The following is a 27,692-nucleotide window of genomic DNA, read 5'->3' on the forward strand; positions in this document are numbered from 1 at the left end:
AGCAAGCAGGCCAAAATTATTTCCTTGGTTACAAAAGTTTACAATTTTCATTATCAATCATATAGTTCATATGGTTACAAGTTTTAATCATGTGATTTCAAGTTTAATTAATAATCATATAGTTAATTGATTTTTTATCCCTACTCAGACCACTGAACAATGCAACATTTTATTAAAAACATTATATTCAAAGCACTGTTTTCATTTTTAGTTTCTCTGATCTTTCCTTGTCCTTTAAAACTCAATCGATCATCCTGTACCTCTCCTTCTTTTCATGTGTAGAGTAGATTCCTCAACAATCACTACTTCCACTTTTTCAGCACCAGTTACCAAGATAACTTCCAGCCTACCAATCTACTGAAATTGCTCTCTCCATGTTCACGAATTCTTTAACTAAATTAGATTTAATTAAAGCTAAAACCAACGGTCCTTTCTCAGCCCTTGTTCTCTTTGATCTCTTCAATTTTTGTTACAGTTGGCCACTCTCTCTTCCCTTTTTAACAATTTTTTTTAAACTGAGTTCCAAATTCTCTCCCTGTCTCTTCCCCCTTCCTTGAGAAGACAAATAATTTCAGTACACCCCATCTCTCTTCCCAACTGTTAATTCTAGCACTTCTTTTTGTACTATATTTTTTGTAGCTGTGACCCTGGGCAAGTCACTTATCCTCTGCCTCAGTTTCTTCATCGGTAAAATGGGGAAGAGAACATCCTTTATATCTGTACTATATTTATGTACATTATCCCTTCTAGCCTGGCACTGAATCCACACTTCACTGTTTTTTGGAATTGAATTGGTTGTATGGTTATGGAAACACCATTTTATCTCTTGTTTTAGGTTTTATAGATATTTTGTTCCTCTTATAATTAAATTATGTTTATAATATTTTTATTTACCACCTCAAATATTTACAAGGGTTAGGGACTGGGTCTGTGATTTCTTTGGGAGAGATGCAATTTAGAATCATAGGGTTGCCTGGAGAACTGAGAGACTTGAGATTAACCCAGGTTCACACAGCCAATGTGTCTGAGGTGGGATTTGAAATAATTATTTTTGGGGAATTAGCTGTCAACCCTCGTGCCATAGTACCTCTCATATTTTTACACACCTTTTAAAATATCTGTCTGAAAAGAAAAATATTTTTCTGAAAGGATTTTTAAAAGCCCTACTTTACTCAGGAGGAAGGTCTTAACTATTGAATCTTGAAAAATTCTATTATGTTTTCAGTTCACAAATTTATTATGCTGCCTTTTTTTCCCAAGCTTGTCCAGAATGACATCAGATAGGGAATACTCATGAAATTGGAAACATCAAAATACATTTCTTAAACTCAACTTCATCCAACAATGCAAAACCTTCAGGATATCATGTGGAAATAAGCTTTCATTTTAAAAATAAACCTTAAACATTTTTGGTAAAAAACAAAAAAACAAAAACCTGACTTTGAAACCATGTGAATTACTGAACAATATTTTGAAATATATTTCTAAAAAGTTAGTATGAACAGGTTATATAAAAAGGTCTACTTGTGAAAGTGCATGACAGTTTGAGAAGCAATTTAGCTAAGACTAAATCATGTTAAAAAGGAACTGGGAACTTTTAAAAAGCAACCACCTTTTCTTTCTGGCATGCTAAGGTTGAAGGCTGGTTCCTCTGTTGACTCCAGACTTAAGGGGATTAAATAACTAACTGTCCCACTGGAAGTCAAAATAATAGTAATAACATTTGCTGATATTTATATTTTTGCTTTCTATGTTCATGTACTCTGATAATTGCTATATATATATATATATATATATGTATATATATATATATATATATATATATATATACATATATATATATATATATATATGTCTCATTTCATCCTCACAACCAAGCTAGGATATAAAGGACATTCTTTTCCCCAGTTTACTGATGAGGGAACTGAGGCACAGGACAAGTGACTTGCCCAGGGTCATGGCTAGTAAGTGGCTGGGACCGAATTTGAATTCTTTTTTTTTTTTTAGATATTTCAAGGCAGTGGAGTTAAGTGGCTTGCACAAGGCCAGACAGTTAGGTCGGTTTTTATAAGCAAAAGCTTTGAGTGAATGAAAGGGGGGCTTGAATGTCATAGCTTGATCAGAGCCACTTAAAAAAAAATTTCAGGCTTCATCACCTGTTTCATTTGTTAGATATTCCCCCAGCAATCAATAAGTTTATAGTTAAATGGGCCTTTTTTTAGTTTTTTCTTTTTTTTTTTTTGCAAGGCAAACAGGGTTAAGTAGCTTGCCCAAGGCCGCACAGCTAGGTCATTATTAAGTATCTGAGGCTGCATTTGAACCCAGGTCCTCCTGACTCCAGGGCCAGTGCTTTATCCACTACATCACCTAGCTGCGCCTTAAATGGGCATTCTTAGCTATCTCATATCTCAAGTCAGACTTATCAATATTGCACTTTGTGTTCTCCTTGGAAATTTTTTCAGCTTCCCACGGTGAAGACATTTCAGAGTTTTAAAAGAATCTATTGGGGCTGCTAGGTGGCATAGTGGATAAAGCATGGCCTTGGAGTCAGGAGGACCTGGGTTCAAATCTGGTCTCAGACACTTAATAATGACCTAGCTGTGCGGCCTTGGGCAAGCCACTTAACCCCGTTTGCCTTGCAAAAAAACAAAAATAAAAATAAAAAAATAAAAGAATCTATTAATTTCTAAAATTAGAAAAAAATAATAATAAAAATCGAAAATTAGGAGAAATCTTCAGGTACTCTTAGCTCATAAGCAGCTGCTGGTGGAAGTTTTAAAGCCTCAGATCACCACCATCCTAGACCCCCAAAGCAGAAAGAAATAAGAGACACTAGGTAATTATCAGAGAGCGATTAACGATTAACGGTACCGCAGTGGATAGAGAGCCCCAGCCCTGGAGTCAGGTGGACTTGAGTTCCAATCCAGTCTCAGACACTGAATGATTACTTAGTTGTGTGGCCTTGGGCAAGTCCCCTAACCCCACTGCCTTGCAAAAAAAAAACACCAAAAAAAAATATTTACCAAATCCTTCAGAGAATCTTAAGAGGATATACCCTTAAAGGCGCTTTTGTTGGGTTGTGTTTTCCGCGGTGACGTCATATTTCATGCAAGTCTTGCCCCTGCCCTGCCTAGCGGACCATCCCTAGTTTTAAAAAGAATTTTGACCAAAAAAAAGCAGGTGTTTGATAGTGTTTGATAGTGACGGTGCCCGGAAAGAAGGAGAAGAGAGAGCCCAAAGGAGAGCCCAGAGGCGGAGCCCCGCCCTGCCCCCGGCAGCCCAGGGGCTCCACCCGCGCCGACTACACTTCCCGGCCTGCCCTCCTCCCCCGACCTTTCCCTGACCCCATGATGCCTTGCGCCTCCCGGAGGCACCTGGGAAGTGTAGTCTCCCGGGGGCCGCCCCCGTCACCAGGACAGCCGCTGCGGCTTTCCCAGCCCGGCTGCTGCCGAGAGCGCGGAAGCAGGGGCGGCGGCGGCGGCGGCGGAGAAGGCGCAGGAGGAGGAGGAGGAGGAGGAGGAGGAGGCGGCGGCGGCGGCGGCGGCGCCCAGACGCCAGCGGCACGCAGCAGCCGGCGGACAGCCCGGCCCCGGGACCCGAGCCCGCAGCCCGGCCCCGGCCCCGGCCCCGGCCCCGGCCCCGGCCCCGGCCCCGCGCCGCCGCCACCACGCAGTCCCGGGAGGAGCCTCCGCGCCCGCGCCGCCTGCCCAACCCCCGCGGGGGAAGGCGGCCCAGGAAGATGGCCGGGCCCTCCGTGTCCTCCTTCTTCTCGGGCCCCGAGGAGCTGGAGGACGCGGCCCACGCCCCGGCCCTGCTGGCCCAGCTCAAGGCCCTGTACGACGCGCGCCTGCTGTGCGACGTCACCATCGAGGTGGCGGCCCCGGGCGGCGGCCCCGGCGCCGGCCGCCTCTTCGCCTGCAACCGCAACGTGCTGGCGGCCGCGTGCCCCTACTTCAAGAGCATGTTCACGGGCGGCCTGTTCGAGAGCCAGCAGCCGCGCGTGACCATGCACGACGTGGACGCCGAGTCGCTGGCGCTGCTGCTGGACTACTGCTACACGGGCCGCGTGTCGGTGAGCGAGGCCAACGTGCAGCGGCTGTACGCGGCGGCCGACATGCTGCAGCTGGACTACGTGCGCGAGGCCTGCGCCGCCTTCCTGGCCCGCCGCCTGGACCTGGCCAACTGCGCCTCCATCCTCAAGTTCGCCGACGCCTTCGACCACCCGCGGCTGCGCGCCCAGGCGCTGGCCTTCGTGGCCCGCCACTTCTCGCGGCTGAGCGCCGCGCCGCGCGCGGGGGCCGCCGCGGCCGAGGAGTCGCTGGCCGAGCTGAGCCTGGCCCAGCTGCAGCAGGTGCTGCGCCTGGACAGCCTGGACGTGGACAGCGAGCGCGCCGTGTGCGCCGTGGCGGTGCAGTGGCTGGAGGCGGCGCCGCTGGAGCGCGGGCCCTGCGCCGCCGAGGTGCTGCGCTGCGTGCGCTGGGCGCACTTCGGCGAGCGCGACCGCGCCTACCTGGAGGCGCTGCGCGCCAAGCCCTGGGTCCGGCGCTACTGCCCGGGGCTGGTGGAGGCCGCGCTGCGCGCGCGCTACGGGGACGCCCTGGCCGCGGCCCCGGCCGAGAGCCCCGCGCGCAGGGTGGGCATGATGGCCAAGGAGATGGTCATCTTCTTCGGCCACCCCAAGGACCCCTTCCTGTGCTACGACCCGTACCTGGGCGACATCTACACCATGCCGTCGCCGCTCACCAGCCTGGCGCACAACAAGACCATCACCTCCTCGGCCGTGTGCGTGTCCCCGGACAACGACATCTACCTGGCGGCGCAGCCCAAGAAGCAGCTGTGGGTCTACGACCCGGCGCAGAACAGCTGGCGGCAGCTGGCCGACCGCCTCATGTGCCGCGAGGGCATGGACCTGGCCTACCTCAACGGCTACATCTACATCCTGGGCGGCCGCGACCCCGTGACGGGCGCGAAGCTGAAGGAGGTGGAGTGCTACAGCATCCAGAGGAACCAGTGGGTGCTGGTGGCGCCCGTGCCGCACTCCTTCTACTCGTTCGAGCTCATCATGGTGCACGACTACCTGTACGCCGTCAACAACAAGCGCATGCTCTGCTACGACCCCAGCCGCAACCAGTGGCTCAACTGCGCCTCGCTCAAGCGCAGCGACTTCCAGGAGGCCTGCGTCTTCAACGAGGAGATCTACTGCATCTGCGACATCCCCGTCATGAAGGTGTACAACCCGGCCCGCGGCGAGTGGCGCCGCATCAGCAACATCCCGCTGGACGCCGACACGCACAACTACCAGATCGTGCGGCACGGCCAGAAGCTGCTGCTCATCACCTCCACCACGCCGCAGTGGAAGAAGAACCGCGTGACGGTGCACGAGTACAAGCCGGGCGACGACCGCTGGGTCAACGTGGGCACCATGCTGGGGCTGCTGCAGTACGACTCGGGCTTCATCTGCCTGTCGGCCCGCGTCTACCCGTCCTGCCTGGAGCCGGGCCACAGCTTCATCACGGAGGAGGACGACGTGCGCAGCGAGTCCAGCGCCGACTGGGACCTGGAGGGGCTCAGCGAGCTGGACTCGGAGTCCGGCAGCTCCAGCTCCTTCTCGGAGGACGAAGTCTGGGTGCAGGTGGCGCCCAGGGGGAACGCCTTTGTGCAGCAGGGCTCCTTATAGGGGTGCGGACGCTCCTTGCTGCGGAATCGATTTTGAAGAACTCACCCACCCACCCATTTTTTTCCCCCCCCCTCTATCCCCCAATTAAAAAAAAAAAGTCGAAGCAGCCGATTTGGTTTCCTAGGGGACGCTGGAAATAGTCACGTATTATCATCACAAGATTTAAACATTAAATATTAAAAAAAAATGTGACAGATCAAAGAAATGCAACTGTGCTCAAGAAAGAAGTCCAGGGTTTACCTTTAACAGTAAAATGCTATGCAAGATAAGCTAGACGGTAACTTAACAAAGCTCTCAGTTGTTTTTTTTTTCCCCCCAGTATTTAATCATCCGTCCTCGCATTGGCGGAACCGATTTGATTTCTGTTTCTACGTTGATGCTTATTTTAAAACTGTGAATTGCCATAAGCGTTGTGACTTTTGAAAGATTGAATTGTGATTTGTATCATTAGGAACCTGGTGGAAATAGGATTTGATGGAAAAGAATGTCTAAAGGGATCCTTTCCCCCCCCCTTCAAATAATGAAAAATAGTGAATCCTCCAAAGTACCGATGGGATGTCTTTCTTAGATATTTTAAAGCAAAATGAAATCTTCAAAATCTTAGATTAATTCCCTCAAATTCAGGCCATGAAAAAGGTGATTTGATTTGCCACAGAGGTTAGAATAGACCTCTTACTAGCCTAAGGGGGGGAAAAAAAATCAGGACTCGAGTTTGAAAAGCAATTTGAGATGAGTTGTGAAATGTGAAAGTTTGTGAATTTGCCAAATGACACTTGCCTTCTTTAAAATGACATTCCTTTCCATTAATGTCAAGAAATCATTAAAAAAACTAAGCCAAAAATTAATTTGCCTTGTAAAAACCTTGATATTTTTGAATTCTCTGCTATACATACACAAATATATATATGTATATATACATACATATGTATATATATACATATATATGTGCGTATATATATATATTTGAATCACAGCAACAGCTTTTTCAAAAGAGGGTAGTTAGGGTATTTTGAATTTTATTGCAGTGGTCATTCCTTGAACTGAGAGACTTTGGATATACAATTTTGGTGGTGGTTTTAGAAAGCTTTTCAGTGAAAGGTGGATTGTTACTTTATGGTTAATGTCAGAGAATATTGAATGTGAAGGTGTGTGTATAAGTATTTTAATGAATTTAGTAGTAATTGTGTCTATTGACTATAACATCAAGTGCCAGCAAATATGAACATTTTAAAAAAAACGCTGTGTATAAGGCTTGTTTTCCTGTAGTATTGACAAAATTACTCTACCAGGTTTGTAAAAACACTATAAAAGTTCTTGATTATCAGCTATACGCTATTTTTCTATTAAAAGTTGACAATTTAAGAATACAACCTGGATAATGGGGGGTTTTTTGATTCATATTTTTCCTTTTGAGTATTCCCTCGCAGACTCTCTTAAAAAGATTATGTTTTGGATTTTTATTAGGGTTATTACTATGTTAATTCTCTGAACCATGTATTCCCCCCCTTTTTTTAATTCTTCTGGAAAGAATAATGTAAAAGAAACCACAAAGGATATACTTCTTTCAGAAAGAAATTCCCTCTTCTAAATAGACCAAAGTGTAGTTGCTACTTTATCTTCTGAGGTCTTTTCTCTTTAATTCACTTGCTACAATATTTTAAGGGACATAAATTATACATTGAATAAATGTTATTTATAAATAATGATTCTTTTCAAAAACATTGTAGTATTTGACCTAGGGTGATCTTTGGTTATTCAGCATATATTCTAACAGTTTAAGAGGCTAGATCTTAATACTGACTTTTGTACTGATCTGAGGTTCTGAACCATTCTTATATCTTGAACTTCTTTAGCAATCTAATAAAACTTAAGGATCCCTAATAATGTCTTTTTAAAGTGCATAAAATAAAATACAGAGAATTAGAAAGAAAACCAATGATATTGTAAAATGGTCATCAGAATATTTTTTAAAACTATTCACCAAAGCCAATTAAAAAATTTCTGCATTCGAAATAGAATTTGAAGTCCTGGCATCTCTGAAGAGTCAAACTAGAAGCTCTTATTTGAAATTAATTTGTAGTCAAAGAAGATTTTTGTTGTTAACAGAGTGAGCAGTTCTGTTTCACTGAAACCCAACTCTCCTCTTCAAGAATGAAGGACCAAAAAAACAAATCAACCAGATTGCTTATTTGTTAAATTGGCCACAGAACTTATATTCAACCACAGGAAATGATTTTTCAACAGTGGTAGCATATTTCTGGCAAGAAATTTGCTTCCAGTCAGGTCCAGCTTTTGTTTTGTTTTTTTATTCTGAATGTTAAAACAAAATTAAAATCAAAAGATAGTGATTATGACCAGATCCAGATCGCTGTGTTCCTGACTTAAATATATATATATATATATATATGCAAGGTAAATAAGCAACTAGCTCTTGAAGGAATAATCTTTAAAAAATACATGAGATCAGAGATATTAGCCTCATTTTACAGTAAAAATGATTTGCCTAAAGACAATAAAGACTTAATAATAAAATTGTCTGTAGAACCTAGGTTTCTTGATTTCCCTGTCTAATATTCTCTTTGAAAACTTCCTGCTTGCTCACTTAGTTAAAAAAAAAAACTAGCTGTGGAGTTTTGTTTATTATGGTTTTTGGTTACAGAAAAACATCCTTGGTCTAATATCCAGGTGGCAGGTTAATGCTGACATCTTTCAGCTGAACTCTGATTTCAGGAAGTTGTGTTTGCCACCATTCCTTAAATTGAATCCAGTGTTAATGGTCCTTTGCGATATGTCTGATCTAAGGAACTAAAAAAATAAATTTTAATTAACAAACTAACAGAAATACTCAACTCCAAAGGTAAAAGGGTATTCAAATGTCCAAAGTAATGTAGATTCTAGACTATATAGGATCCTCTATCAACTCACCTGTTCAAAGGAGCAAAAGTAAAATTCTAAACCTAGGAGTGGTACCATTCATTTAGAATTTGTTAATTCTGGTCCCCAGATCTTCATTTCTAATTTGGAGTTAAGTAATACCTGGATTACCTAGCACTATGAAAGGTCTCTGCCAATTTAAGTACATTTTTGTAATGGCTCCACTTTTTCAAGACAAATATTTTCATAAAATTCTTAAAACACTAAGAAAGGGCATGTAAGCACCTGTTTACGTTTTTTAAAATTGGCATTTGTCCCTATAACCCTCCCTTTCTAGCAATTTTGGCAACCACACTTTTTAATTACTCTTACAGAGATTGTCTATTAATACAAAAAAAAAAAAAACAAAACTAGAGGTATGGGGAGGCCTGACCAGAAATTATAACATCACTATTGTGTTAGCAAGTAATGAATGAAAACTAATGGCTATCTCAGAGAAGATTGTGATTAACAGGGAAAAGAGGCAGGTGGGCAGAGAACTTCCTTTCTTCCCAAAGAGGTTACCGTATATTAAAAGATCCACCTTTTTTGGTGCCTACACTTCTGGCAACTTTGTTCTAGAAGAACCTAAATACAGAAAACAAAAAGAGTCTAAGCAAGAAACAATGACAGACAAGAGCATAGGGACTAAAGCTTCTAATTGACTTGTGACCAGGTTGGTGAGCCTTTACTCCTAACAGAAAATGAATACTCTTACTGCTTGGCAAGGGCTATAAAACAAGCTCACCATGAGCCATGAAGGGAGAAGGAAAGCTGTTCAAGAGCAGATGGAGGGGCAGTAGTTGAGGTGGCAAGAAGAAAGCACAGATGATCTGTTAAATGTGGAGTATGGGGAAAGATAGGACAAACTAGTCAATCAACCTAGTAAGGGAATCTTCAGATTGGGGTGAGGGGTGGGGGAGTGGGGAGTATCTTGGAGGTTGAATGGCAAAAAATAAATTCAACAAATTTTCTTTTTTTAACCTTTAACAAATTTATTTTCAGTCACCTCTCACTAACATTTAATATTTCCTTTAATTGTGAACTTTAAAAATTTTTTTGAGAATGGGTCCAGTTTTTATCAGACTGTCAACCAGGCCAACGACATAACCTCTCTTCAAAGGGTATGGATCACTCCCAAGAGCATAAACACTACAATTTGCTAGAAGTTGAGGAGAAAGAAATAAGCATTTATTAATAAATGTCATTAAATTGTCACAACTATCCTGGGTAACATTATCCTCCCCATTTTAAGCTGTCATATAGGAATGATAATAACTGAAGACACATTTGTTTGGAAGAGAATTTACCAAAGGATAATAGTACTAGAATTTTATGTAACAATGCAAATATCAAACAGCCAGAAGGGACTTCAGGGACCAAGTCCAAACTTCTCCTTTGACTTCTCCAAAGTTACCCAACTAAGTTGGGTATGCCTGGGCCAAAATCTGGTCTCTTGACTCTGAAATCAAAGTTCTACCCTACCAACTTACTTTCTGCCTGTGAAATGACTTTTTAGTGAAGGATTAAAGAAAGAGGTGCAATAAAGTTGAACTAGCCTCAGAAGAGAAAATAAAAGCAGGGCTTGAAAAAGGAGGACTAGAAAATTTTTATGAGACAGTACACTATTCATCCACATTGTATGACTTCATAGTTTAGGAAGGACAACTGGTTTGTCAGTCAATAAATATTAGCTCCTATGAGTCAGACCTCGACTAAGGGCTGGGAAGGGTACAAAGCAAGGCAAATGAATGTTCCTATCCTCACAGTTTTATGGGGGGAGAGAAGATGAAAATCATTATGCACGAAGGAGTTTCAAGATAAATCAGAGATAATTATCAGAAGGAAGAGACCAGAATTAATTCTACTTGCAGAATATGGGATTTTAGCCAAATTCTTGACAGGTTTTGAGTCAAAAGAGTTGGAGAAAATCTATTTAATGCAAGGTCAAATGATAATAACCAGATAATATTCTGTGGAGTTCTCAGGGAAAAGATCAGTGTCATTACCTCTGGTCTAAGACTATTTGAAAAAGCAGTTTTTTAAAAAAATTTAATTAGTAAATACAATTTACTAAACTTTTTCTGAACGGTGACTGTGTTTTTTTGAGATAAGATGTGAAATTAGAAGGCCAAACTTTAGAATGAAAGAAGGAATAAAAAAACATTTATTCATCACTTACAATGAACCAAGCCCTTGAAGACATAAGTAAATTCCCACTAGCAAGATAACCTCCATCCTTAAGAAACTGCCAATTCTAAAATAGGGGAGAAAACAAACCTGGGATAGTGATGACCAGGGTGGGGTATTTTTATTTTGTGGGGCATTTTGTTTCAGAATGTTAGTGGGTTGTTTCAAATGGTGACATCGGGTGCATGTTGGGGAGAGAGGAAGAAGACTTTAAAATTGTAACAAAAAACAAAAAAAATTACTGGGAAGGAAAGTGAGATCCCGTGGGAGGGGGGGAGGGAACAGAAAAGGGGAAGGCCAGGAGAGAGTATGAAGGACTCACTCTATCTAGATTCTAGAATCTGTGATGGTTTATTTGATTCTAGTTCCAGAATTGCAGATTCTAGAATCTGTGATAGTTCCAGAATTTGCAAAGTATGATACTGCAAAATAATTTTGTAACTTTTTCATAGAACTTATTTACAGTGAATAGTTATACAATGCTGTGAGGCATAACAGATCCTTCCCTACAAAGTCAAAATCAAATATGCCATGGTTTGAACAGATGAGTTATAAGTCAACACTTCTATATGTTAATATTGTAGAATTACATAAAATGAAATCCAGAACAGTTAAAAAATGAGCCTATTGGTTGCAGAGCACATGGTATGATTAGATGTTTTTTTCTGATTTTTTTTTCTACCTTGATTTTCTATCTGTAGTAAAAAGACTGAGTTCATAACACTATGAACTAAAGTCATCTTTTCCCAGACACCCTACCCCTCTTCTTAACTTCGCTATTGTTAGAGAGGGCACTATCAGCCTCTTCCAATTTTAGGTAACATCTTCATCTTCTCATTCTCACTGTCCATATTCCTATTGTATAATCCTTTTTTTTTCCTTTGACACTGTTGTAGCCTTTCTGGTTGGTCTCCCTGCCTCAGGTTTTCCCATTCCATTGTGTTTTCCACTAAGCTGTCATAGTGATCTTCCTAATGCAGGTCTAAACATGCCACCTTCTTATCAATCAACCTCAGTGGCTTTTTATTATCTCCAGGATCAAATATAAAATCCTCAATTTCCCCCCCCCCCTTTTAAAATCCCTTACATTGTGTCCTTTTACTACCTTTCCAGGAAACTACTTATTACCCTCTTTCAGGAGTGTGCTAGAGAGCTGATTGATTAAAAATTTTTTAATGTGATCATTTCCTCTTCAGAAATGAACAGAGGCTACAAAGTATTAATAATGCACAAAACTTAAAAGTGTGTCTAAATTATGTTCCTTCCCCTTAGTTGTTAAACCTTTACTGTCACATACATAGTTTCTCTAGTAATTTGTTCCATTCTTTATTTTCCCTTTTTTAGTTTTCTATTAAATTTATCCAAAACTGAGACACCGAAATCTACTTACTGTATTACTATCTTCTTGTGATTAATTTTTCCTTTATAGTCTGTATGTTAATGCACTTGGATTAGAGAAGTCTAATTTTGTTACTGGTTTGTTGTCTATAGTTCCTTTCAACCTGATGTAGTTTCCTTCTTTATCCTTTTATGTTGTGAATTTCTGTTTATGCTTTTATAACATGATTGCAACTCCTGATTTTTTAAATTCACTTGATATATAATAAATATAGTTTTTCCAGTCTCTCATTTTTATTCTGGGTATCTTTGTTTTGAGGTATAGCAACAGATTGTATGGGTTTGTTTTTCAGTGCATCATTCTTTTATATTTTATTAAATTTTTTAATCTATTCATATTTAAAGTTAAGAGAATTAGTTTGTATTTTCTTCTATTTGCCTTCATTATTGTTTTGTCTTCATTTTTCCCTTTTCTCAGTGAAGATATTATTTTATCTCTAAAAATCCTATTTCCCACAATTCTTTCCCCCCCTTTCCTTAGTTTTTAAATTTTTTCAACTTAATAGCTCCTTTTTAAATTTCTTCTTTCAATCATATTATTTAGGTTTTCTTCTTTATTTCTGTCTTATTTAAGTAGTCAAGTAAGAATCCCAGACTTTCTCTGCTCCCCTTTACCTAGGTATCTGGTAGCTTAGCTCTAGTTTTGTCAGTTCTCTCAAATTCCAAATGTAAAAATCCCCTTTCCTCAGTCTGTTTGCTTCCTGGCACCCTGGCTTTTCAAGGATTCCCTGCTTGTCTGACTACAACATCCAGTCTGGAATCCTGGGAAATTTCCTGGGAAATGTAGGATCCCCCTTGCTCAAGCACCCAAACAGCTGAAAAGGACAAGCAAAATCCCAAGATGGTTTCTCATGGCCACAGAGCCTAAGGTCCTTCTTCCCTTACTTGAGTGCTTGCTAGGAAAGATTGAGTCCTTCACCTTTGGATGCCATGGAAAAGAGAACCAGGAATTTCTTAATTGCTAAATCTAAAGAATTATTCTTAATCTTCAACTTTATAGATTTTTCTGCTTCATATGACATTGTTGATCATATTCTCCTGACCACATTTTTGTTGTTTGTTGTTTTTCTTTGGTGAGATTTTCTTTTAGTTTTTCCTATTTTTCAATTTTCTTTTTAAAAATTCTATTTAAGTCAGTGGAGTCAAGTGACTTGGCCAAGGTCACACAGCTAGGCAATTATTAAGTGTTGGGAGTTGGATTTGAACTCAGGTCCTCCTGAGTCCAGGGCCAATGCTCTATCCACTTTGCCATCCAGCTGTCCCCTTATCCTCTTGGATCTTCAGGCTCTGTCCTGGACCTTCTTCTCTTTTCTCTCTATACTCTTACTTGTGAATCTCATCAGCTCCCATCAGCTCAATTATCATCTGTATGCAAATGACTCCATATCCATATCTATCCAGCCTTAGTTTCTCCCTTTAAGCACTAGACTCTTTCATGAATTCTGTGTATTTACACTTTTAGAATTAAGAGATCTAATAGTTATCTCAGATGAAATCCTCTTCCAGCAAGAACAAATCAACTCTGAGACTAACACCTCAGTACCCCTTCCTCCTTGGGTAACTCTCCCTCTGATTGTAGAAAGTACAAGGTGGGCATCTGATAGCTCTTCCCAGATCTATTTAAGAAGAGATGCCAGAAGAGATACTTCATCACATCCCATGTAATTGCAGGACTTCATCATACCCCCATGGGTGTCCTCCCTCTCCTCACTAGCTTTTCAGAGGACAGGGAATGTCTTTTGCCTTTGTATCCTCAGCTCTTAACATAGGTTACTACAATTTATTAAATCAAATATATTAGACAAATAATGATTGATCTCACCCAGAATTTCTGGCATTCGATAGGTGCTTAATGCTTAATAAATAATGTTTATTCATTGACTGACTGATGCATTATATCCAAAACAGAACTCATTATCTTTCCCCAAAAACAACCTCCTCACTTCAGGGCTGAGCTAGGTGCACAGGTAGGTGGCTTAGGGAATAGAACTCCAGGCCTAGAATGAGGAATACCTGAGTTCAAATCTAATACTTACTAGCTGTGTGAGCCAGGGTAAACTGTGTTTCCCTTAGTTTTCTTTTCTGTAAAATGGGGACAATAATAACACCAACCTCCCAAGGTATTGTGAAGATCAAATGAGTATTTAGCATATAGTAAAAGTGCTTAGCACAATGTCTGACACATAGTAAATGTTGCTATTCAGAACTTTCCTCAATATAAATTTTAATTCCAGAAAACTGGGACACTAATGCATTGTTGGTGGAGTTGTGAACTGAACCAACTATTCTGAAGAGCAATTTGGAACCATGCCCAAAGGGCAATAGAACTGTGCATACACTTTGTTCCATCAAAACCATTACTAGGTCTCCAACTACCCCTATTAGTATCCTATTACCCCTACTAGTATCCCAAAAAGATCATTAAAAAAAGGGGGAAAAAAACCTCACATGTACATATTTATAGCAGCTCTCTTTATAGTGGCAAAGAATTGGAAAATGAGAGCATGCTCATCAACTGAAATGACTGAAGAAGTTATAGTATGTGAATGTTATGGAGTGCTATTGTTCTGTAAGAAATCATGAGTAGTTAGACTTTAGAAAAACCTGGAAAGACTTGCATGCATTGATGCTGAGTGAAATGAGCAGAAACAGAACATTAATTTTGATGGACTTAGCTCCTCTCAGCTATTCCAAGGACAATTCTAAGACTTGTGATGGAAAATGCTATCCATATCCAGGGGAAAAAACTGTGGAGACCACAGCATACTATTCTCACTTTTTAAAATTTATTTTGTTTTTCTTTTCCTCATGGTTTTTGCCCCCTTTATTTCTGATTCTTTTATCACAACCAGATTAATATAGAAATATATTAAACATGATTGCAAATGTGTAACCTATATCAGATTGCTCATTCCCCATGGCATTGAGGGAATGGAGACAGAAAAATGGATTCATAAGTTTACAAAAAGATGAATGTTGAAAACTATCTTTGCATGAAATTGAAAAAAGTAAAATTATATTCAAAAAATAAAACATAATACTCAAAAGATGAAATAGGTATTATGAATAAAGCAACATTAAAAAGATTAAAAAAATTTTTTTGATCCCAGAAACCTCTCAAAATTTCTTTCTTACAGATCATGCCTTAAACCTAAATCATTCTGACTTTTGTTGATTGGCCAACATGTCCAAGACCAAGCCCCTGTTGGTCATTGTTGGGTCCTGTTTGACTCAAAGTGAAGGGTCTTCTCCTAGATTTTTTTTTTAATTAGATAAAAGAGGCCATTTTTTTTTTACTCCTATCTATAGGTGACCCAGTGGATAGGGCACTACCCTTGGAGTCAAAGTACTGAAATTCCAATTCAACCTTAACTTACTAGTTGTGTGAGATCTTGGGCAAGTCACTTAACTCTGGTTGCTTCAAATGCAGGACCATCTCCAGTCATCTTGATCCATATCTGGCCATTGGACTCAGATGGTTCTGGAGGAGAAAGTAAGGCTGGTGACTCAGCACAGTATCCCCTCACTCAAATCTAATCCATGTATTTGTCATGGCATCACCGCCCTGTGTCAGTCTTCTTCAAGAATGAAGGACAAGGGGCGGCTAGGTGGTACAGTGGATAGAGAGCACCAGCCCTGGAGTCAGGAGTACCTGAGTTCAAATCTGTCCTCAGACACTTAATAATTACCTAGCTGTGTGGCCTTGGGCAAGCCACTTAACCCCATTTGCCTTGAAAAAAGCCTAAAAAAAAAGAATGAAGAACAAACTTTCAATTGGGGAATGGCTTAGCAAACTGTGGTATATGTATGTCATGGAACACTATTGTTCTATTAGAAACCAGGAGGGACAGGATTTCAGGGAAGCCTGGAGGGATTTGCATGAACTGATGCTGAGTGAGATGAGCAGAACCAGAAAAACACTGTACACCCTAACAACAACGTGGGAGTGAAGATCAACCTTGATGGACTTAATCAGGGACAATTTTGGGCTGTCTGCAATGGAGAATACCATCTGTATCCAGATAAAGGACCGTGGTGTTTGAACAAAGTACAAGGACTATTCCCTTTAATTTAGGAAAAAAAAAAAACCTGATCTTATTGTCTGATCCTGCTATCTCTTATACTTTATGTTTCTTCCTTAAGGATATGATTTCTCTCTCATCACACTCAATTTGGATCAATGTGCAACATGGAAGCAATGTAAAGACTGACAAATTACTTTCTATTTGTGGCTGAGGGGAGGGAAATAAGATTGGGGGGGAAATGTAAAACTCAAAATAAATAAAATCTTTAAAAGAAAAAAAGAAAAAAGAATGAAGGACAAACATCAATCATCTTTTTTATCTGGCCTTAATCACTGAATGGCATTGCTTCAGTCGAACTGACACCTGTTAAAGAATTAGCTCAAAAAATTCCAACTTTTCCCACTGCATCTGGAGTCATCTACAGTTTATCTTGATCCATATCTGAATACTTGAGTCAAATGACTCAGGAGGATAAAGTAAGACTAATGCACAGCTCCCCCTCACTTAAATCCAATTCATTTGTATGTTATGACATTACCTCTCTGATGTCTTGGTCCTCTTTGAGAAGGAAGAACAAACAATAGTCCTAAATCTCTTTGCCTCATCTCTGACCACTTCGTTTCATTCTCCATGTTGATGCCAAAGTGATTTTCCTTAGAGTAGGTGACTATTACACACACCTACTCTGAAAATCCCAGTGTTCTCCATAGCTGCTAGGATTTCATATAAACATAATTATTTAGTTTTTAAACTCTTCAAAAATAGCCCCTTCTTATTTTTCTGCTCTTCTTAGACATTACTTCTCTTTATATGTTCTATAGAGCACACACTGTCCCACTTGCTGTTACTCCCACATTGCTGAGGTACAGGGAGGTAGGACCCCAAAAATTCAACAATTCAGGCTATCTTTAATTTCAAGTGAAAGTATTTATTTGGGGGTAATCACTCCCCAAGAGCAGACAGCAGCTCAGTTAAGGTGAGGAGGGTAAGCTTTTAAAGGGCAGAGAGGAGGTAATTAGGGAGACATAGCTGGGGACAGGGGGCGTGTGGTGGTTCAGAGAGCAAAGATAAGATAATAATTAAGAGGGGCAGTAACTCAAAGACTTAATCTTTTCAGGCTGGTGCTAGCAGCCAAGGTAATTCCAGCTCTAATAGTGTATATTGGAGTTGCTGCAGTTAAAAACCTTCTACTTGGCTCTTAGACTAGAGTTGACCAATCACTGACTTTCCCAGCCCCCTCTGTGGTTTTAGCTGAGTGTTCCTAGGGGTTTGAGAAGCACTTACTTTGAAAAAATTAGTGTTCAAAGCAGGCCAGGCCCAGGATTGCCCCACCTAGTAATAATGTAATATGACCCAGTTTCATTTTGTTGATTTTTAGAACTGGGACCATGATTAAGAGGGATGTATTTGTATTGTGCTGCTAGGGGTGAAATTCTTGCACCAGTGCAAGAGGGACCAGAGGGAAAACATTTGCCAAGAATATGTTTATTAATCAAGAATGAAAGTTGGACATCACTAAAAACACACTAGATGATTTTGATTACATTAAATTAAAAAGCTTTTGCACAGACAAAACCACTGTAACCAAGATCAAAAGAAATGAAGTAAACTGGGAAATGATCTTTACAACTAGTATTTCTGACAAAGGATTCATTTCTAAAATATACAGAGAACTGAGTAAATTAAAAAAAAGCCATTCCCCAATTGACAAATGGACAAAGGATAAGCAAAGGCAATTTACAGCTAAGGAAATCAAAGCAATCCATAGTCATATGAAAAATTGCTCTGAATCATTACTTATCAGAGAAATGCAAATTAAAGCATCTCTGAGGTTCCACCTCATACCTCTCAGACTGACCAATATGACCAGAAAGGAAGATGATCATTGTTGGAAGGGATGTGGGTAATCTGGGACACTAATATATTGTTGGTAGAGCTGTGAACTCATCCAACCTTTTTGGAGAGAAATTTGGAACTATGCCCTAAGGAGAACAAAAACATGCATATCCTTTGATCCAGCAATACCACTACTGGGCCTATACCCTGAAGAGATTATGAAAAAGGGTAAAATCATCACTTGTACAAAAATATTGATAGCAGCCCTGTTGGTGGTGGCAAAAAACTGGAAATCAAGTGAATGTCCTTCAATTGGGGAATGGCTTAGCAAACTGTGGTATATGTATGTCATGGAACACTATTGTTCTATTAGAAACCAGGAGGGACAGGATTTCAGGGAAGCCTGGAGGGATTTGCATGAACTGATGCTGAGCAAGATGAGCAGAACCAGAAAAACATTGTACATCCTAACAGCAACATGGGAGTGATGATCAACCTTGATGAACTTGCTCATTCCATCAGTGCAGCAATCAGGGACAATTTGGGGTTATCTGAGATGGAGAATACCCTCTGTATCCAGAAAAAGAACTGTGGAGTTTGAACAAAGACCAAGGACTATTACCTTTAATTTAGAAAAAAACACTGATATCATATTGTCTGATCTTGCTATCTCTTTTACTTTGTTTCTTCCTTAAGGATGTGATTTCTCTCTCATCTCATTCAATTTGGATCAATGTATACCATGGAAACAATGTAAAGACTGGCAAATTGCCTTCTGTGGGGGGTGGGGGGAGGGAAGTAAGATTAGGGAAAAAATTGTAAAACTCAAAATAAATAAAATCTTTTAAAAATAAATTATTTTTACATGTAATTTGCAAAAAATAAAATATTAAAAAAATTTTAAAAAAGAATGAAAGTTGAAGGTTCAAAGATGATCAGATACCATCAGACTATAAATCCACTACCAATTGGCAACATGACTGGGCAACCATCTTTTAGTTCTTTTTCTTTTTTTTAGAAACATTTTATTTGAGTTTTATAATTTTCCCCCAATTCTTGCTTCCCTCTCCCTAACCCCCACAGAAGGCATTCTGTTAGTCTTTACATTGTTTCCATGGTATACATTGATCTAAGTTGAATATGATGAGACAGAAATCATATAAGAAGAAAAATAAAGTATGAGATAGTAAAATTACATAATAATATAATTTTTTTTTCTAATTTGAAGGTAATAGTCTTTGGTATTTGTTCAAACTCCACAATTCTTTCTCGATACAGATGATATTTTCCATTGCAGACAGCCCAAAATTGTCCCTGGTTGTTGCACTGATGGAATGAGCAAGTTCATCAAGGTTGATCATCACTCCCATGTTGCTGTTAGGATGTACGGTGTTGTTCTGGTTCTGCTCATCTCAGTCAGCATTAGTTCATGCAAATCCCTCCAGGCTTCCCTGAATTCCTATCCCTCTTGGTTTCTAATAGAACAATAGTGTTCCATGACATACATATACCATAGTTTGCTAAGCCATTCCTCAGTTGAAGGACATTCACTTGATTTCCAGTTCTTTGCCACCACAAACAGGGCTGCAATGAATATTTTTGTACAAGTGATGTTTTTACCCTTTTTCATCATCTCTTCAGGGTATAGACCCAGTAGTGGTATTGCTGGATCAAAGGGTATACACATTTTTGTTTCCCTTTGGGCATAATTCCAGAAAGGCTGGATGAGTTCACAGCTCCACCAACAATGTATCAGTGTCCCAGATTTCCCACATCCCTTCCAACATTGCTCATTGTCCTTTCTGGTCATATTGGCCAATCTGAGAGGTGTGAGGTAGTATCTCAGAGATGCTTTAATTTGCATTTCTCTAATAAGTAACGATTTGGAGCAATTTTTCATATGAAAATGGATTGCTTTCATTTCCTCAGCTGCAAATTGCCTTTGCATATCCTTTGACCATTTGGCAATTGGGGAATGGCTTTTTTTTAAAATTTGACTCAGTTCTCTGTATATTTTAGAAATGAGTCCTTTGTCAGAAATACCAGAGTTGCTTTGATGTTACAGGATGGAAGCCATATTTATAAGGCCAAGAACTCCCACAGCATACAGACCATCACCAAAGGTCCTATTTCCTACTGGATGAAGTAATGGGGTGATGACTGTTCTGGAAAAGGCAGTGAGAAGGATGTCTGCCCAACATTCCCCCTCACTATAATCAAATAATTATTTTCTTCCATTAAAGGACAACAACCAGCAGTTAACTAATTCTTTCAGTCTAGGGCAAGGATTTATTATTTTGTTGATAAAGACTAATCTTATGCCTGGGGGCAGGGTACTGATGTTCATTGTCATTATGTCTCCAACATGGTCCTCCATCTTATTGTCTTTTGCTGGTTTATGTTATGCCTGGAATGCTTTCCCTTCTCTTCTCCATTTTAGCTTCTTTCTTTTTTCATTTTTTTGAGGCAGTCAGGGTTAAGTGACTTTGCCCAGGTGTCACACAGCTAGTGTCTGAGGCTGGATTTGAACTCAGGACCTCTTGACTCCAGGACCTTATTCACTTTGCCACTTTGTTGCCTTTGTCCCTGAATTCTTTCAAAATTTCTGTACATTCATCACCTTTTCCTCTTTAAAGTTACTTTATATGTATGATACATGTTTATAGATGTAGTGATATGTATTGTGTATGCATATCTCTGATTAAAATATAAGCTTTTAAAAAAGTTTTTATTGAATGTAAAGTTTTTGACATAAAGAATAATTTTTGCTTTTTCTTTGTATTCCCAGAAATTAGCACAATATCTGAAACATAATCAAGATCTTAACAAATGCTTGTTGATTGAGATACATTTATCCTATTTGAAGATGACACAAAACTAGGGAAAAGAGTTTACAACCTTGATAAGCAAGAATTCAATAAAAGCTTGTCCAGCTAGAACTATTAACTCTCTACTTCTGCCTTCTGTAGAAGAAAGGAAGGGAGAAAAAACTTGAGCTGAATAAAAAGCAAAAGGAAATCGCGTAGATGATTGAGAGGAATTAGTTTAACTTGTAAGGTAGGACAGAGATTTGAATTTGGGAGAGAGAATCTGAGAAAAATTTGGTAAGGAATGAGGGATTTGGTACTGCCTCTCTAACCTCACCCCCCAACTGCCCTAGCTCAGAGTTTACAATCTCAGGACTTAATCATAAATGATAAAGTATCAAAGTATTTTTGAGATAGGTGCAAGTGGATAGAGGATATGGCAAACTACTTTAATATCTTTGCCTAAAAGACCCCAAATGGGGACAGGACTGAAATGACTGAACAACAAAAGGTGTTAAATCCCTGTTATCCTCTTTAAGCAGCATTAATACCTTCCCCAGATTGACAGAATAATTGATTAATTAGACAACTAATGATTGGCCCTACCTAGGATGACTGTCAAAAGAAAGAGTTAAGAGAGTTAGAAAAAGTCAAGAAGTCAAAGGTGAACTTTGAGCTAAAAGGGCTCTACCTACCACCCAACCATAAAGCTTAGCAGAGGAAAAAAATTAAAGTTTAGTCCAGTAAGAGAAACCGTATCTAGTAGTTCAATTTGTATTTAGTGGGGTTTTTTTCAGTCCTGTCAGATTCTCCATGATACTTTTTGGGTTTTCTTGGCAAGGCCATTGGAGTAGTTTGTAATATTCCTCTCATTTTATAGATGAGAAAATCAAGTCAAATAGGGTTAAGTGACTTGCCCAGGATCACACAGCTAAAGAGTGTCTGAAGCTGCATTTGAACTCGAGGTCCAATATTGCATCCAATTGCACCACCTGGCTGGTTAGTAATTTGAGGGAGTTTCTTACTGATTAGAGACACACACTTTCCATGCTGTCCAGAGAGAAAGTACACTAGTCAGAAGCCTCCAGGTTTTCCTGACTCCAAGGTTCTCTATCACTCCATATTCTTTCTCCCATATCAAGAAAGGAAAATAGATAAGGACTGTCCCTCTGATTTCATTGGTTTAGGGAACTCATGGATAGAAAAACTCCCTCTACTGATGTAAACTGACACTCTTTGTTGCAATCTATAGTCTTAGAGAGATGTCTAGTTCAGGATCACACAGCCAGTATGTGTCAGAAGTGGGAGTTGAACTCATGTCTTCTTGTCTCCAAGGCCAATTCTCTAGCCACTTATACCATTTTGCCTTTCACCTTATCTTTAAAAAAATTGGGGGGCAGCTAGGTGGCACAGTGGATAGAGCACTGGCCCTGGAGTTAGGAGTACCTGAGTTCAAATCAGGCCTCAGACACTTAATAATTACCTAGCTGTATGGCCTTGGGCAAGCCACTTAACCCCATTGCCTCACAAAAAACCTAAAAAAAAAATTTTAATTTGGATGTTTATTCAAAAAAGTTTCTCAATTTGATCCACGTTTATACCATATAATGGAAGGAATAATTTTTCTTAAACACAAGATTTGGACTCACTCTAACACCAATATGAAATATGAGCAAATCACAATATCTCTGAAACCTCTGTTTCCTCAAACACAAAATAATATGAGCACTTTGGGTTTCCTAATGGGAAATTGCATTGTAAACCTTAAAATATTTTGTCATCCTCATCCTCATCATTTTAAATAAAGAAGCATGTGGAATTTTGCTCTGGTCGAAATAGAGCATCAAAGCAAAGGAGTTTTGTTCCAGAAGGACATGTATAATAAAGGCAGGAATTTGATTATGTGAATATCCACTCACATATCTTTTGTTCTGATTTAGTTTCATGGGCATGCAAACCAGAAAGAATTATAGAATATCTGACTGATGCACTGGAAAGAGGAAGAGAATTGTGAATGTAACAAAATTGGGAGGAGATGTAAATTGAGTAAAACCTACTCTTGAGATGTAATTTGACTAGAAGTAGAGAATTATAATTGTTACAAACAATTGTAATCTTAAAGGCTGCTCAGATTGGATGGAGATCCCCCATTCTTGATGTACCATTGATTCATTGTTTAATGTAAAATTTGTATTCTGATTTCTTTAGGTTTTACCCTCTACCTAATTCTAGGTTCAGTATAGGGGAAGGGAGTTCACCTTTTGCCCTCTGGATGAAAGACAAGACATAAAAACCTGGGTTGGACCCTAGTTCAGGGCCAGTCTTCTCTGACCATGGCCCAGTGCTTGGCTGTTTCTCTCTCTCTCTCTCTCTCTCTCTCTCTGCCCCCCTCCCTCCCCCCCGACCTTCCTATGTCTTGTAACCTTTTTAATAAATTTTTGTTTTATTTCCACCCTGGCTTCCCCAATTCTAAATAATGATTCCTCATATGCAGAACCGAGCTCAAGTAGCCAGCAGCTACATAAATGGCAAGGACTCTGCCTGGACTGGGAAATTGGATTGAGCTCCATAGGTGAGAAGCAACACTCCCTTTTTTCCTTAGATCCTAGATTTTTTAGAAAAGTAGGAAAATACATCACTTGTACAAAAATATTCATAGCAGCACTGTTTGTAGTGGCAAAGAATTGGAAATCAAGTAAATGTCCTTCAATTAGGGAATGGCTTAGCAAACTGTGGTATATGTGTCATAGAACACTATTGTTCTATTAGAAAGCAGGAGGGATGAGAATTCAGGGAAGTCTGGAGGGATTTGCATGAACTGATGCTGAGTGAGATGAGCAGAACCAGAAAAACACTGCACATCCTAACAGCAACATGGGAGAGATGATCAACCGTGATGGACTTGCTCATTTCATCAGTGCAATAATCAGGGACAATTTGGGGCTGTCTGCAATAGAGAATACCATCTGTAACCAGAAAAACAACTGTGTAGTTTGAACAAAGACCATGGATTATTACCTTTAATTTATTTTTATTTTTTTTTTAGGTTTTTGCAAGGCAAATGGGGTTAAGTGGCTTGCCCAAGGCCACACAGCTAGATAATTAAGTGTCTGAGACTGGATTTGAGATTGACTCCAAGGCCGGTGCTTTATCCACTAAGCTACCTAGCTGCCCCCTATTACCTTTAATGTAGGAAAAAAACTGATACCTTATTGTCTGATCTTTCTATTTCTTATACTATATGTTTCTTCTTTAAGGATGTGATTTCTCTCTCATCAAATTCATTTTGAATCAGTGTATACCATGGAAACAATGTAAAGACTGACAAATTGCCTTCTGTGAGGGGTGGAGGAGGAAAGTAAGATAGGGGGAAAATTGCAAAACTCAAAATAAATAAAATCTTTATAAAAAATAAAGCAGGAAAATTATTGGACCACTAACCCTCCTTCTGTGTTTCCCCTTTTCCAGAAAATAGAAAAAAGGTTGAGTTTTGTGGGGAGTCAGCTAAGCTGATCCCATATGGTGTTTTGCAGTAGCCCTGGTGTGGGCCTGCCCCGTTTTCAGACTGACCAGAGAAAAGGCAGTTCTGAGGTGTGTTTGGTTTATACCCCACTGTGGAGTGAGGGTTGTTAAGAAAGGACGTTGGGTTTATGTCCTATTGATGTGTTTGTCTACCTAGAAATTGATGGAGAATTAAAATATGGGAAAAATAATACTCCTCCCCCAGCTGTGTGTTTGCCCCTTGGAAGGAATTAGATATGACAAAAGCAAAACACTTGAGTTCCTGGAAATTATTTTTGCGTGGAACTCTCTCTTTTTCTCTTTGAAATAAATGTTCTCTCTCATTCTCTGCAGCCCCCATCCTCTACACGGCAAGTGGGGAGGGAGAAGGAAATCTTCCTTTTTAGAACTTTGAAACTGAAACCTATGTTTCAGATGGAATGCATGTTTCACTGCAGGAAGAGTAAGACCCCTCCCCCGCAAAACACTTGTTTTAGGAAAAAGGGACCCCAATGCCCTTCTTGGTTTAGGGAGGGGGAGGCAGGGAAACAACCACGTTTTCAATTCCAAACCCCGTTCCCTAAAGACATTAGCTGGGCTGAGAAAGCCTCACCCTTGGGAGGGGGAAGGGGAAATGGGTAGATTGACTGGGAAGCTTCATGGTCAATTAGTTAAGGAAAAAAAGAACCTTTTTCTGGGACTAGGAAATTCAGATTTCATCTTTTAATTAAGCCTGTGCTAATAACTAATATTTCTGTAATAGAGTAACTGTGAACTTTACAAAGTTACTTAAGAATGCATTCAGTTTTAACTATTGATTGGCTATTTCAAGATCTTAATATATATATATATATATGAGGGTCTTCAAATTCTGATTGATTCTAAAATTTATTTTCTGACTGTCTTAATTGGTACATTGAAAAAATAAATATATGTTTCTGTATTCTGAGGTTGGAAGCTGGCCAGGGTATCCAATTGGACCTTTGAAACCTTTATACAAAAAAGTTGTTTCTTTTAATGTGTGTGTGTGTGTGTGTGTGTGTAATTCAAATCTGGAATAATTACAGTTACCTGAGTTAAATGTTACTCCTTTTAGTTTGGGTTTTGAATTTAATTGCTTAAAAAGGTCTAATTTAAAATTAAGTAATTAATGAAGCTGGGATCTGAGCCTATCTGCTTATACCATTTGAAAGTTTGTAAGTGGCAAAATTTGAAATGATTTCAGCTGTGAGCTAGATTTTTATTAACCTAATAATGATTGAAGGTTGCATTCAACTAAGGTTAATTGAGACTTTAAGGTTAGAAAATGTAGACTCCCTGACCTCAAGAGGTTTTGAAAAGAGAGCAGGAAGGCCCTTGAGAGGAAAAGGTAACCATTTTGGGTTTAAAAAGAAACTACCTGAGAGCTAAATGAGAGTAATTTAGTAACCCTTGAAAGTTTTGTAGCAAGTCTTGAGAATTTATATGTGTTATTAGGAAGGAAAATATAATTGGGATAAATTATATCAAGGAATTTGGGAATATTCAATCATAGAATTACTGATTTCTTGAAAGATATATATATATATATATATATATATATTTAGATTTTTCAAGGCAATGGGGTTAATGGCTTGCCCAAGGCCACACAGAGAGGTAATTATAAAGTGTTTGAGATCGGATTTGAACTCAGGTACTCCCAACTCCAAGGCCGGTGCTCTATCCACTGGGCCACCTAGCTGCCCCACGGGAAAGAGAAATATTATACTAAATTTTGTTTAGTACAAATCTGATTCATTCTGATGTTCAATCAATATTGATAATTGTGTCTTTTGTTGGTAAAGGAAGAAAGTTTGTAATTCTTGTCTTTTATCTATCATCACATGTCTATGGAAGGGAATATATATATATATATATATAATATATATATATCAGTTATGTGATATTCTTTTGTAACTTCAAAGAAATCATATCATATTAACAGTGTTTGGTTCTCTTGTGAACATGTAAGCTATTTGAATACTATAATGTTAAAGCCTAGAATTAACATGTGATTGTTTTGAAGGGATGGTAAGGGAAATATCACAAATTATGACCCTCCCCTCTGGGATAAATCTGTGGATTCATGCATAATTCATGTTGTTAATTGATTTGAATGCCAGGTAGTTTTTACTATTGTTTTATTACATTGGAATCAATAACACATGATAGAAATTTAAAGTTACCTAAGATGTTCTAATGGTTTTTAAGAATTCTGAAAGTAATAATTTGTATTTTTGAAGATGGCAAGTAGTTGAAAGTTTATGTGTAGAAGTTTCTAACTATATATGTAAACTGGGACTAAACTGTGGTTCTTTGAGGGAAAAGCACCTACGTAACATGAGGAAGAAAAAATGATGATATGAGATTTCTCTGTGGCAATCTCTAGCCCATTGTTATGTGAGAAGTATGGAGATGATGGGTAACCTAGTCAGGAGGAGATGTTTAATTATTTGAAACACAGTAACTAAATGGGTTCATTGCAAAAAAGTTGATTTACATATATATATATATATATATATGAATTAGGATTATTGGTTTTACATCTCAAAATCTATTTATTGCTTTTTCATTTACAGCACTGTCCTTAGGTACATGAGCAACAATTGAATTATGATTTTTTTTCCCCTGGATCTCTTATACCACATTACAGTTTGGCACACTCTTGGTTCTCCTTAGTCCTCAAGACACCTGCTCTGGTTATAGGTAATTGCTATATTACAACATATTGATAATTGATTTGCCTGATACCAGGTATGTTAAAATAGAAAGACAATATTCCAATGAAGCCATTAACCCTATGGGATTTGATGTTAAATGCTGCAGATGGATAAAGTGACTTTTGAAAGAATGACCCTAGCCTCAACCAGGGTAGATTCTCTTAAAAGTTCCCTCACCTGGCTCACTGAAAAATATTATCTCTATGACTTCATAAGGGAACATTTCCTCATCTCCCTCTCTGCTCTGTAATAGCAAATTGCCATGATTATTCCAGGGGCATCATAATTAAGTATGAGAGTAAGCCAGTGGATCAGGATAATGCCTATTGGCATATTTAATGGTTTTAAAGGAGAGATCCATTCTTCAACTAGAATTTTTGTTCATTCTAAACATGGCCAAAGCTAAAATAGAAGATTTTGTTGCAGATTACTTTTTTGGATAGGTACAATTTTAAATGCTTTTTCAGTAATTTATTTATACTATTTTGAGCCTTTGTTTACAACTTATATGGCATTTATCAACAAATCTGTTATACTGGCTTAATTTTTTCCTAATTATTGGACCTCTGTTAAATAGTCTTCTCTGTTACAATATATCTAGTTTTTG

At 39.2% G+C, this 27,692-nt stretch overlaps 1 protein-coding gene across 1 annotated transcript; it reads left to right on the top strand.

The window, feature by feature from the left end:
* The first annotated feature begins 3,632 nt into the window (after positions 1 to 3,632).
* Positions 3,633 to 5,755, top strand: KBTBD7 (kelch repeat and BTB domain containing 7). The gene has a single exon (XM_074191752.1). It carries the CDS (start codon positions 3,740 to 3,742, stop codon positions 5,675 to 5,677), a length of 1,938 nt encoding a protein of 645 aa, XP_074047853.1. The 5' UTR covers positions 3,633 to 3,739; the 3' UTR covers positions 5,678 to 5,755.
* Positions 5,756 to 27,692: the final 21,937 nt, after the last annotated feature.

The sequence above is a fragment of the Macrotis lagotis genome, chromosome 6, assembly GCF_037893015.1.
Source record: "Macrotis lagotis isolate mMagLag1 chromosome 6, bilby.v1.9.chrom.fasta, whole genome shotgun sequence".
Classification (NCBI taxonomy): Eukaryota; Metazoa; Chordata; class Mammalia; order Peramelemorphia; family Peramelidae; genus Macrotis; species Macrotis lagotis.

Excerpts from the sequence above, each read along its gene's own strand:
- KBTBD7 (XM_074191752.1), top strand. The coding sequence starts at position 3,740 with ATGGCCGGGCCCTCCGTGTCCTCCTTCTTCTCGGGCCCCGAGGAGCTG.